General features: G+C 35.9%; 1 protein-coding gene across 4 annotated transcripts in view; it reads left to right on the plus strand.

Annotated features, from left to right (window-relative positions):
- LOC139731019 (nucleobindin-2-like) overlaps positions 1-13,076 on the plus strand; it is a 29,659-nt gene extending 16,583 nt beyond the window's left edge. For 2 of the 4 annotated variants that reach the window (XM_071641897.1, XM_071641898.1), the window contains exons 8-12: positions 956-1,045; positions 2,441-2,530; positions 2,842-3,003; positions 3,447-3,515; positions 8,553-13,075. In XM_071641897.1, coding sequence (XP_071497998.1) covers positions 956-1,045; positions 2,441-2,530; positions 2,842-3,003; positions 3,447-3,515; positions 8,553-8,777 — 636 coding nt within the window. In that variant the 3' untranslated portion in view covers positions 8,778-13,075. Of the gene's footprint in view, positions 1-955; positions 1,046-2,440; positions 2,531-2,841; positions 3,004-3,446; positions 3,516-4,456; positions 4,503-8,552 lie in introns of all 4 variants that reach the window. The other 2 variants (XM_071641900.1, XM_071641899.1) reach the window with 2 other exon arrangements.
- The last annotated feature ends 588 nt before the right edge of the window (positions 13,077-13,664 follow it).

The raw sequence follows: 13,664 nt of genomic DNA on the forward strand, positions 1-13,664 counted from the left end.
AGAGGAACACTCTTCACCTGTCCTCCTTTTTGGCTTGGATGTTGCTCATAGATACAATGTGTATCAATCAAAGGCCAGGTTCAACCCAAGTTGAAGTTTTGATATCCCTTTGAAATCATTAAAAGATCTCCTCTGTTCTGAGGAAATTAAGATACATTTTATGTCCCTTTTGTTATCTGTATCTGTCAATGAGTTAAATATCTGCAGCAAGTATCATCAGAACTGAGGCCTCTTATAGTTTGTATAATCATGAGTGTCATTTTTTTCTCTCTCTCTCTCATTTCCATCTATCTTTGTCTTCTCTTTCTCTGTCTATCTGTCTTTCCGTCCCCATTTTCCTTACTTTTCTCTATCTGCTGCTTTAAATATTGTTTGTGTGGTGAATGTGTATTACTTCAACCCCATTACCCGCTCTGATTTTTATTTCTTTTATCTCTTTATCATCAATGATGACCTGTAATGCTGTCTCCTGCCGTTGCTTTCTCTTTCTTTCTTCTCATGACATGGTACAATATATATGTTCATTTACCATTTTCTGCATTTTTATCTTTTTTTCTCTGTATTCCTCTATCAATTTCTTATTTCTCTCTCTTTCTCTCACCCACACCTTTTACTCTCGAATGCTGTATGTCTGGATTCTTCTTTTATTTTCCTCTTCTTCTATTTATCTTTCTTTCTTATTTCCTTTGCTACATTTCCTGTCTGTCCTTGCTCTCACATTCTTCTTTATTTGATTTTACATTTCTCCATGTCATGATCGTCAATTCATGGTATTTTCAAACTTACGTTTTTTCTTCTCCATGTTTATATCCCCTTCTTGTGATTCTTCTTGCCTCTTTTTGTATTTCTTTGTTTTCTTTACCTTCCACACCTTCTGCTGTTTCCCATCTTTTCTCTGCTGCTTGGCGTGGTCCTACTTCTTTGTCTGTCTCACTTGTCCCAAACCTTTGACTAGGTGGAAAAAATCTACCAAGGCCGCAAAAATGTAGATGTACAGGAAAAGTTTGAAGAGTTGTCCCGCATGAGAGAACATGTAGTAAACCAGGTACTTATCTCAGTTGTCAGTCTGTGTTGAAGTGTTCTTGTGAAAGCCAGTGTTTATATACCATTGTGCCTTGTTCCCTGTGCTGTCACAATATCCATTAATTTGTTTTCTTTTGTGTGCAGGATCATGATGATAGATTATCTCACATCTTCAAGCACATGTGAAATAAAAACTTGGATTGAATATCATTCCATCAACTTTCATCTTCTTGATTAATTCATGGTGCATTGAAGCATTCAAGTGATTGCCCCTAGGGTGCTTTTAAAGAGAAGGTTGCCTCTATTTGGCATTTCTGGCCACTCTGTTTTTCGGTTATCCATAGTTTGACAATTTTCAGATACTCTTATTCTGACAATGGCCAAAAAAAGAAAAAAGACTCAAGTACATTTTGAAATTAGATGCTTTGTTTTGTACAAAATGTGGTAGAGTCTTAAAGTAAGACTAATGGTGTCATGGTAGATTTTTCAGCCTGGAAGGGTAACTAAGGATAATGGCACTTCTGCAGTTACATTCATTCTTTATTCTCAGTGCTTCATGGTGACTTGCCATCTTGCAGTAACATGCGGAATGAAATTTTTTAAATATTATTTGATTAATACTGGATATGGGGAAAAAATGTCATCTTTCTTTGTTTTGTTTTTTTAATTTGATCGTTTGTTTGAGTATTACATGAGACTTGGAATTTCCGTTTGTTGCTAAGTTGTTGCCATTGAGTGTCATTGTTTTGCATAATCATTTTTTTTTTTTTCTTAATCACACTCTGACGGGATTATGCTTTGTCATGAGTATTAGTTGCAGCAACTTTTAGTGCGGCCATGAGTTTATTGCTAGAATTTTTTTTGGTGCAAACATGAATAGAAACAAATAGTGCTGTCAGATTTGATCTGTGTTGATATCGTAGAGGTTTCATCTTTGTGTTATACACAGTCTACTTGATTATTGAAACAAAGTTTTGTTCTTGTTTGAATGAAGTTACATTATTATGGAAATCATATTCATGTGTTTAAGAAATGGGTTTGGGCACTGAATTGTCTTGAAGGAAACGCCATGTAAAATACACAATATTAAAGTTGTACAAAAATGAACGATCTCAATAAATGTTGCTCGAAACTTATTTAAATGGGTATTAGCGTAACGTTAATGGTTACCATCAGAAATGAATCACACTCACAACCCTCAATCCCATCAGTATCTCTTATAGACTCATCTAGAGTACACAACCCGTTTGTAATACTAGTTGTTGAAAGAAAGCTTGCAGTCAACATATTCTGTAGTTGTGTGACATGGCATTCACCGATCAGTTTTTACATCAGTTTCCAGGTTCGAGTGTGCTGTAATTATATCAATTGAATGGAAAAAGTTGACAGTAATTTCTTAAATGTCTTTTTCTTGCAGATTGATGGAAACAAGGACAAGATGGTGAGCTTGGAGGAGTTCATGGAGGCAGCTGCAGCTTCAGACTTTGATGATGAGAGTGAATGGCAGGTAGGTGGTGGGGGGAGGAGGAGGAGGAGGAGGACGAGGACAAGGAGGAGGATTAGGAGGAGGAGGAGGAGAGAAGAATAAGGAACATGATATTAGTTCAGACGGTGGCTGTTGGATGTAGGAAGACTGTGAGAAGGACGAGAAAAATGGAACTGTAAACAAAGTACAGCTTTAGTTTGCTCAAGACTTGTATTTGTATAGGAAAGATATTAAATTTTATTTAGAAACAGAGTGATATGAAGTATTAAACAGTGACTACAATTTTGACACTGAACTACGACAAGAGCATTTATCATTTTCTACCTGAACAGGACTTGAATAAAGAAGATCAGTTTACGGAGGAGGAGTTGAATGCATACCAGGAAGAACTGAGGAGGACTTTGGAGGAAACCAAAGCAAAAATGGCAGAGGCTGGAGACAACTTTGTCAAAGTCAGGCAGCCTCAAAGACAAGAACCAGTCGCTATGGACCAGGTAGAGGAATTGTCAATTTTATTTCGTCTGAGTGATTGAATGAGCTTGAAGTGTGTAGGCAGATTGATGTATAGTTGGTAGGTTTCTTGAGAGCAAATTTATTGGATCACTTGATAAAGTTATTTATATATTCATTGGTTTTTTAACAGAGTAGTTAATCGGCTACATTGTGAATCGAATCATGGATATAAAACAGTTGCTCCTGGTTGTGTTTCACCTATAGATATTTCACTGTCTTCAAAACACAAATTCTTCATTGTGTATGATTATATGTCCAAACGTTTGCCAAGTTTCTTTTGATTTTGAATGATAGCATGGACCATACCGACGTAATTTTTTTATTTATAGCAGCAGCATGTCATGTATTAACACTAACCCTCGTCAACATCAACATATTCTGCATCATAGTTGTTTTGTTCCATCTGACCTTTGTTATCTTCAAGGGACATGCACAACAAATCAAGGATGATTTATCAAAAGGACTCCCTCCTATAGACACAAAAGAAGGAAAGGTAATAAATGACATTTAAGTGTTTTTTTTTCTTTCTAATTCAGAAATGTCTCTGTTCACTTACCACAACCCCTAAGATACCAACTACAGATGTGTATGAGAGTTGTGAGATATACATATCCATTGTATATGGGGATTGAGGTACTAAAAGTGTAAATGCAGCAATATTGGTAGAACACATCATTGAAGTTTGAGGAAGATTGGACTATCTGTTCATCAGATATGAATTTTTAAAGCTTCAGTGCCACCACCACTTGATGAGAAGACTGACAGTTTGTAACATCAGTGCAAGGCAACTGTATGAGAAAACATAAAGAGAATTGAACATATTTTCATTGTTCAAGCATAATGAAAGAACATGTATATATGTGGGTAGCATTCCCCTTTAAACTACAGGAAGACAGTGACAGTTTTGTGACAATCCCTCTTTTTGAAATCTTGAGGAATTCAAGTGTCCATGAATGTGTTGGAAAAGACTTCCTAAATTTAGAGCATCAGTGTACATTTTCAATAAGATTTATGGTGTGGGTTCCCTTTTGCTGTGTGGGCTATTAAGTCTAAAAGAATAAAAGACACTGAATAGTGTATTTTCATAACAGTAAAGAATAATATTCCAGAGATGATCTGAAAGTTTGTCAGAATTGTTCTTTAATTGCAGTGCAGGTTAGACTTGTACATATAGTGTACTTGAATATTTTTCATTTCAGGTAGGACAAATCACATATATCACATGTACACATGTCAAGCATTTTTGTTTGACTTTAAAGTAGTAATTCTCCTGGTCAAAATACAGAGCACATCGTCTGTGTCATATACATATACCTTGCAGATGCCAGGCCAAGAAGTATAGATGTCATTGATGTTAGAAATGTAAAATCAATGTGATATGCTTCAACTTCTAAAGTCACCAACAACTATCCATTTTGCACATATGTTTTACAGTTAAGATATTAATCAAAGCCCCATTCATCAGTAACTGCAACACAAGGTATAGTGACACTTATCACCCATCCCTCTTTGTTCATTTGTTGGTGCATGTGAGTTTCAATACAGACGTTTTCTTCATATGATCTCTTACACTGTATTTTGATTTTGATTTGCTTTTATGTGACCAGTGGGAGAGAAGTTAACCCTTTCTTCTATGAAATAGATTTTTATTTTTATTTTTTGTAAATCAACATGAATTATTCCCTAATTGATTTATATGTGAACATAACCAAAACCATGAAAAAAAAAATCAGAATCAGAGAGCAATTTGTGAGTTGAATATTTTGGTTACAAACTTATTGATGATGGCTTTATCATAACAATTGTAGGTACATGTATCATTGTAATTCATAGCATTTTGTGAAATTTCCCTCTCCCTCTGGTCTTCTCGTTTTACTCACTTGCTTGCAAATGAACAGTTGGAAATGTCTAGTTTGTGATTCTTTGCATGCCCATTCACCTTTAGTTTCTCTGTTCAATACTTAATTTTGTTCAAATTTTGTAAGCTTTTCAACAGAGACAGTAGACATGTCCATGGATGATAGTGGCAGCTACAATCTGCTTACTCATAGTGCCATGACATGATTGTTTGGGGAAATTACAGCCTCTGACTTACAGTCAGACACATGCATTGCACAAAGTTGAAAGCTTGCGTACAGGTGCGTGTACACTCAGAAACTTACATGCGCATCAACACACTTTGACACTGTTTTATTACATTATAAACAAAGAATGCTTTTATGTTACATCAGTATAGTATAGCAAAACAGAAAAGCTAAAGTTGAGTCATAGAAATATCAGAACTAGGCCATTTTTTTTTTTCTGCTGAATATAGTAGTTCACAAAAGACATTCATGATAGTGGAATGTATTGTTTTGTTAATCTTTCATATGATGTTTTATTATTTTATGTCTCATTCATTCATTGTTGCAAAAGATTTATTGCAAATCTAATTGAATGTGTTGTTGTTGTTGTTGTTGTTGTTGTTGTTGTTGTTGTTGTTGTTGTTGTTGTTGTTGTTGTTATTATTACATTCTTGATATTGCATGTAATTTACTTTCTTAAAAAGCTAGACTCGGTGGCAAACCGTTTAATTTGTAAGTCGATTGCATGCCAACCAGATGCCTGATAATATGCTAATCATTATCTTGATATCCCCTATTACTGCATGTTGATTTACCAAGTGAAGATGATGCTTGCTTTATCTGTAATTTGTAAATTTTTCCTGAACACTCCAATGCACTCTGTTGCACAAGATATATCAGTGTAAATTTTACAGCCAGTAAGCCTTGAGGGACTGTGCTCCATGGGATATCTCAAGTACATGTATATATATTTCTGAAGTATGGTGTGTCAGGCAAACTACCTTGTTGCAGGATAAATACTACAAGAAGAAGAAAAAACTTACACAGAGTGCAGGTTAGCAAGCAGTAGATTATTTTTTAGGTCATTATTTTAAAGTGTGACCAGATAGGTACTGATAGAAATACCCATACTGATATACAGATGTATGTGAGCATATGTCAGACTTCTTCATCAGCTATTCACACCAACTCTTTCGGTAGAAGTCTCACTTTCTAAGCCCATGCCAGGCACATTTTCATCACTATTTTGAATCTGTCTTTGTAACAAATGTGAAGTTTAGTGTAATACTGTGAGCTGCATGTAGTTAAGAATCAAAACTAAAGCCTCCATTTTACTTTACCATTTTTTTTTTCAAAACTAAACATCAAATAGCATTTACTTCCAGGGAACAATCAAGGCAAGGAAACATCATCTACACTAAAAAATTTTTACACTACTATTTACTGTCAGTAAAAGCTTTCCCTACACGTGCAGTATTACGAGTCCCACACATCCTTATAATTGTGGTAGTGTTTAGTGAATATAGTCAGCTGCAGACTTTGGTAGTTTTCTGTATTGCTTGTTAGCCCAGTGTTCTACTGCTAAGGAAGTTCCAGTGTTTATCAATCAGATTAAATCAGATTAGAGACATGTGAGATGCAATACATCATATACCAGTAGATTGCTCAGTACTGGTCCTAGATACTTGCCAAGTTTATTAATCTGAAATAGCAAGCTACTACCCAATGCTCTAGAAAAAAAAACAACAATAACAATAACTACCAATCAATACACTGTCAATCTTGTGTGGAATTCAGTTTCACATCTAGGGTCCATCTGCAGTGCACTCCCATTATAAGGAACACGGTTATAATGAAATTCCGGTTTAACCCTAAAGGGGCCGGGTTTTTTTTGGCTATGCTCAGACCGAGGGGGGGGGGGGGGGGGGGGGGGAGGGGGGGATTCCCCCCCGAGATCTTGGCCATCGGTGGTGCGATCGCGATGAAATTTTGCATGCGTGAGACCCACGTCATAATCTACAAGATTGTGTCATAAGATTTTTTTTGAAACAATCAATTTCTAATTTTGATTAATTAATTATACAAATTAAGCTCAAGATCATATTTTAGCCTAATTAAAAGCATTGAGAGTCTAATTTTTGATCTGTAAATCTGTTTTAGCATATTCAACAATTGTACATCACAAAAACTTCCAAAACTCATTTCAATTCTTAATGTATTTTGTTGTTTTCAGAATATCTTATGTATTTCCTTGTTTTTCAACTTTTGTTTTTTCTTTGTTTTTTCATTGGAAATTGTCACTGACCACTTTTCTACCATAATTAGCACAAAATTAATCAGTGAAAGTGATTAATTGTAAAAATAATCAGGTTTTTATGATTTTCATGACAGAACACTGTTTTCCGTAGGAAATGTACACAAAATCACAAAATTGTGCCCGTTTTGGGGCGACATTCTGTTACAAAAATGGGCGTGGCTTCGCAAAAGTATGCGCGGACGTTGCAAATTTGGTCTCAAAAGTTGCGCGAGACTTGAACGAAGAAAGTCAAGAAGCCTCGCGACGAGGCCTTGTCACGTTACAGATTTATAGCGCGAAACGTCGAGGGGGGCAGATCCCCCCCCCCCCCCCCCCCCCGGCCCTTTTAGGGTTAATACAATGAAGTAAAAATTCAGGCCACAACATTATCCGCTGTATGTATTTTTATTGTTTGTTTGTTCGGCTATACCGAAATTTCGATATAACGAAAGAAAACTGTCGGTCTGGAGGACTTCGTAATAATGGGAGTCCAATGTATCAACATTGCTGTGTGGAGAATTCATATGTGACCCTGCACCACAAAACAAACAAAAAGTCGCCTGACATGAATTTTTAGTGAAGACCATATTCTGAAAGAGCAGACGTTAAACTTTAAAATGATGTATAACCCAAATCAAATGGACTCTCCTAACCTATCTAAATATTGGAAAGAAAGCACAAACTCAGGAAAAGTGTGATCTTAGAAAAGAGGCTCTGAAGTACAGCGTCTATTCAAGCGCTGAATCTTTACCAAGCCGTGCTGGCTGTGCGATGAATGGGGCAAAAAACAGGAAGTAAACCACCCGAGTAACAACAATGAAGGGATTATCAGATTAACCTGAAATTAAGCATGCCTCATAAACACATTCTGTCCATAATTAATGCCGACTTTCATAGCAGTAGCACTATCCTTTCAAAAGTTATTAGAGTTGAAAGTGAAGAGTGTGTACAAGGTTTTTCAGAAATGAAAATGGGACTCTAAAGACACACCTAATCACACTATTCTACCAAAAAAATTCAAGATAAACTGCTAAAAAACACACTTTGCCACCCGTTTTATGACCCCAAATTTCAGCATAATGTAAAAGAAGACTTGCTCTTTCAGAAAATATGAAATATTCAAGATCGGCTAGGTTGACCCATTTCACTTATTTTCAGTCCTCATGCAAAATCAGTGTGTGCGACTTTTTGTTCGTTTTGTGATGCACGGTCACATATGGTCATGTGTTTCAGTCAAAATATTTTCTGAACTACATGTGTAGACCAGTTATGTCATTCAAAGTGTGTGTTGTAATTTTCATACGCTGTATCTGTAGTGTCTTGCCTTGAATTAAGTTTAAGAAAAATATGATTTGACTGCCTCAGCCATGTCCTTTCTTCATCTCTTCAGATTAATTTGGGAGTACAGGTCGTACCACAAGCCCCAGGTATTGTACCAAACAGGGAGCAGCAACAAAACTTACAGCATGAAGCCCAACCTCCTGCAATGCAAGTTGTACCACAACAAGGCAATCAAGTGCTGCAAATGCAAAAAGAGCACCAACAACAGCAAAATGTAGCACAAGAACAAGAGCAGCAACCAGCAGAGCAACAACAAGAAGTACAACAGCCATAGAGATCCACAGGAGTGGGTCACAAAGAGCACATTCCTTTGCATGTAATGTAAAACTTGTACAGAGTGGTCACTGAGAGGGGGTATGGAAATTTAGTCATTATAGAAAAAACAAAACTGTATTTTTTCTTTCTTTTTCATGGAATTAACTGATACTAATTTCAGAACAAAGTTTTAGTAGTCTTTAATATGCAATAGGGAAGAGCAATGTGTATGGCATGGCATGTGTGTTAATGTGAGAGGTAGATTGGTGGTTAGATTGAAATTTGAGGAGTGATGCAAGGCTCTCACAGCCCAAGATCTGGGTCTCACTTCATAAAAGATGCTTTGATCACAGCAATTTTGCAAATATGGCAACCTCTTACAAGGTATGAACAGCCAATCAGGAAGCAGGATTCTTGTCATCACCATGACACTTTCCATTGCAGCCAGAGTTGCTGTCATAGCAACTCTTTCTGAAATGGAGCACAGGTGACTCTATTGGGAGGAATGTGGCATTTGGGTTTGTGTGCAGGTGGCTGCTAGGAGTAGAATAGACATATCACTCTGAACATCAACAAACCTTGAGGAGGGAGTTTTCTTTAATTAAAATCACTGTGTCAGAGCTTTTAGTATGGGGAACAATATACACATGTGCCAGTTTTGCACGAAAGGCACAAGATCACTTCAGGTTTGATTGTATACAGGTAGAGGTTCAATGATTGCAATTAGGAAATGTCAAATGCAGTCAATGAGAAAATGTTGGTTACCATGAAGATAAAAGCACAATATCACTGGGTCTTGTTGTTACATGCTTACACATGCAGCACTTCCATGGTAGTACCGGTATATTGTGTTACTTGTACAGGAGACAATAGTAATTTCTTGAATTAGTATGCGGAGTTTCTCTGGTATAGGCCCAAATGATTTTCTACAAGCCAAGTTTTGCTGCAGACATTTTCCTCACAGCCAGCTAAGATTCATAATACTTTGTAGACCTCCACATAATGTATTAGTTTATACAGTTGTATGTGGCCAATATTGGTACGTGTCTTTTGACCTAACTAATATTGCCAAAAAATACATAAAGTATCAGAGACATATATTATTTCATGTATGAATGGCATCTTATTTCATTTTGGTAAAGGGAAGAAATGCTCATATCTTCATTATGATGAAGATGGAAAAGCGTTCCAGATTACTTCAAAATATATGAATTGTGTTCACATTCATTGTATGGATAATGCAGATAACATGTTAGAATTTGTTGCCTTCTTTGTCAGTTCCAGAATTCAGCCAGGCATATCTTCTAATTTTAGACTGTTGTGTATGCATGTACTTCTTCTTTCAATAAAAGTGAGAAAGGTCTGGTATGAGTCTTGTACAATACCCACCCCCTGGAAAGTAAGTGGCACATTCCCCCTCTTTCCATAAGCACACACACTGCCATAGGATGTAGTAACTCCCTTTCCCAGATACTGTATTACCTGAATTATTTCACAAGGAGCAAGTTCTCTATCATATAATGAATGCATGCTCTTTCTTTGTTCTTTACTTAATAAAGACATCCTATAGCAACATCTCCTTTAGCTGTCAGGCGTAGTAAAATGTTACTGTAACTGCCTCATTCATGTTGTAGGTATGAATGATGAATTGACTTTATCATCACATTGTTGGACTAGAGTGAGTCACGTCAGATTTAAAACATTGCAAGTGTCCAACATCTTGTCCACATTTACTAATCTTACAATTGATTCGAACAATGACTACAATGTGATATGAATGTTTCATACATCTACTCTACCTGCCCTTGTGGATGATCAAATTATGTGTATTTAGGCAGTTGATAGAGGGTAGTTTTAAAACATGCAACCAACAAAACATGCTCTAGCATTTATCCTTAAAAGCTTATGTGTTTCTATTGCGTAAGATGTGTATGGAATTCAACTTTCTCTGAATTGTGGGATGTTGTGCCAATTTTCAATGTACATATATATAGAATAACTGGAGTGTACATGATTATGTTTAATCTCTTTCAAATGATGCCAAACTAAGCTTTCAGTGTTTGAGTTTACATAAGTCCTTCTGTTCATCAGTCTGAAATCAGCCCTTTGTGTGGCACTAGTAAGATACAAAATTGAATTCCATTGAACTTGGTAAAAGAATCAAGTATGACAGGACAATTGATATTTTTCTTTTTAAAAGATAATTGCCAAAAGGTTTTCAAAAATTCACTGTTCACAAGTAAACTCATACATGTATGTATATGAAATAATAAAGGTTATTTCAGTGCAGTTCCTACTGAATTATGGCATAGGAGGTAAATATCAAAATTTTGGTCAAGAACAATGAACAAAGATTCATTTCCACTGTAACTCCACAAACATTTATTTCATCAAACTTGATCGATGAATGTATGGTGACAAGGCTCTTCAATGAAGTCACATGGGATGAAGTCTCATGTAGATTGAAATCACTGATAAATTGCAATGAAAATTCAATTTAGTGTGGTAAGACTACATGGCCAAGGATATTATTCTCCACAAGGTTTATATATATAGGTGTAGTTTTACAAGGCAGTTGTATAATTTCAATCTAGACAAATACAGTAAAATTTCAAGTCAAATGTCATGTCAAATTTTGAAATTTGCTCTATGTTATGCAATTACTCAAGAAGTGTCTTATGTGAATTTATTATCATTGGCACATATAACGGTAGTGTTAAAAGGCATCTGTCTTACAAATACAGTTGTAGTGAATCAAACCTAGCTGAAATGCAGGGGTCAAATGTCAGTTTTAACTTCTCAAAATTTGCCATTATTCAGGCTAATTTGTAGATTAAGCTAGATATGATTTGACTATTTGGCTTCAATGTCTTCATATTGATGTCGTAGATTGTATATGCAGAGCCATTGGCTGATTATTATTTGGGTGTAGCATCATGAAAGTCAGAATTGTCAATGCTGACCTAAACATGTCTTGAGAAATTTTGTTTGATATTGTTAGCTTTTTCCTCAAATTTCAAGCCTGCTGCACTATTTTGTTCTAATATCTTGATGTATAATATCTTGATGTAAAGAAGTCCAAAATTATTTATTATTTTGTTACCATGAGTTTGTTTTGTAAGTTTAAGGTAATTAAAAGTCATTAACTATGTAATATAGAATGTATTCATGACTAGCGTGATGCAGAATTTAATTTCTAACCTTAAAGGAATGTGCCAATACTTTTAATTGCATCGTAAACATGATGAGTAAATCAGAGTCAGACAGAGACAGAGAGACACACACACTGTCTATGGTCACCCAGGGAACAGAGGACAATACCATGGTACTGACCTCTCTCTGGTCAGAACAATAGATTAGAACTCATATGTACATTTTGCATTTTGTTGGGACAAGTGCCATATTAACAAGTCCATGGCTTGCTGTATTGCATACCCCTTCCTAAAGACTGATTCATTGTATACATAGCCTGTCATGACTGTATAAGAGGTTATGTGACAGGCGTCGTGTGTGTACAGGTATGTTGGGGGGGGGGGGGGGTGTCACAATGGTGGTTAGAAAAGGTTTAACTGGTTTATTGCCTTTATGACCCAAGTGCCTCGTGAGTGAGTTTTTTTTTTTTTTTTCCTGGGTCTGCAATTGAAAGCAAGAGTCAAGAGTTTTTGGTGTGCAGTGTGTTCTCTCAACTCTTTTTTCCTCAACCAGTGTCACAATTATTTCTTATTACTGTTTTAGGCAACTTAAAAAACACTTTCAACAAGTCATGAATAGCACATTTACATCATTGATGCACCAGTGTTTCTAGTCCTATGATATAGCCTCTGTTATCATGTTATTTGCTTTAAATGGTACTTGCACCACAGCACTGCTCTCTTGAATGAAATCTGTATTGTTGAGATCCTCTGCATGTATTTTTTTTTTCTGACAAACAGGAAGACATTCAAACTAAATACAGCTGTATTAACTTTGTGGAAAGGTTTTGTGCATGTCTTTGATATGATCTCCAGGTATCATGACACATTGTTTTGATGGTAGAAGAATTGTGGGATGAACAAAAAAAATGTTAAGGGGATCTGATGTGTGGTCAGTCTTTTTTCAAAGAATATCTCCCAATCACTACTCTGAAACATGAAGTATCTGAGAGATAAATCAACAGTTTGTAAAGAATCCAAGAATTATTTAGTTTGTGGTGTCATCTGTGAAGTAGATATGGAGATGATTTTGTGATTTTTTTTTACTGTGAAATTTATGTAAAATTGGTTTGTAGATATTTAAAGGGTCACATCTTTGTTTTATGAAGGAAAGTTAGTGTTTTATCAGCATTAAATATTTAGATTTGATTCTTCAAAGCATTTTTCATTGTTTGTTTTTTTATCAAACAGGCATTAACATGTGGCTGAGTGGATTTGATGTTTTGTCATGTTCAAGACTGTCATAGTGGTATTTTAGGTCTGATTCACATATTCTTCCCTAGTTAAAGTTTAGCACATCCTCCAACTCACTAGCATTGAATGTGGCAATATGCAGTAATTATGGATTTTTTTTTCCAGTTATCTTGTGTGGAAACACACACAATCACACATCATCTTACATAATCGTTCAGTCAAATGTAAATTTTCCCCAAACATACAATGTTTGAATCATGTGGATTCAGTGACTGCAGCAGTTAGTATTGGTTGCTCACATCAGGGAAGTTTGAGGACAGTCCACCTATCATTCAAAAGTATGAATTTTTAGAGTTTTGGTGCTGCCATTGCTTGATATGAAGGCTGCAACAACTTGTGATGTCTTAGCAGTGGAATGAAGAGAAAATATAAGAGAATTTCATAGACTGTATACATGTGTATAATATATATAGCCTGTGTGCAGTGGCAGATGCGGGGGGTGGGGGGGGGGGGGGGCACCA

The sequence above is a fragment of the Diadema antillarum genome, unplaced genomic scaffold, assembly GCF_040938485.1.
Source record: "Diadema antillarum isolate AM-2024a unplaced genomic scaffold, OU_Dant_1.0 seq00000348_RagTag, whole genome shotgun sequence".
Taxonomy (NCBI): Eukaryota; Metazoa; Echinodermata; class Echinoidea; order Diadematoida; family Diadematidae; genus Diadema; species Diadema antillarum.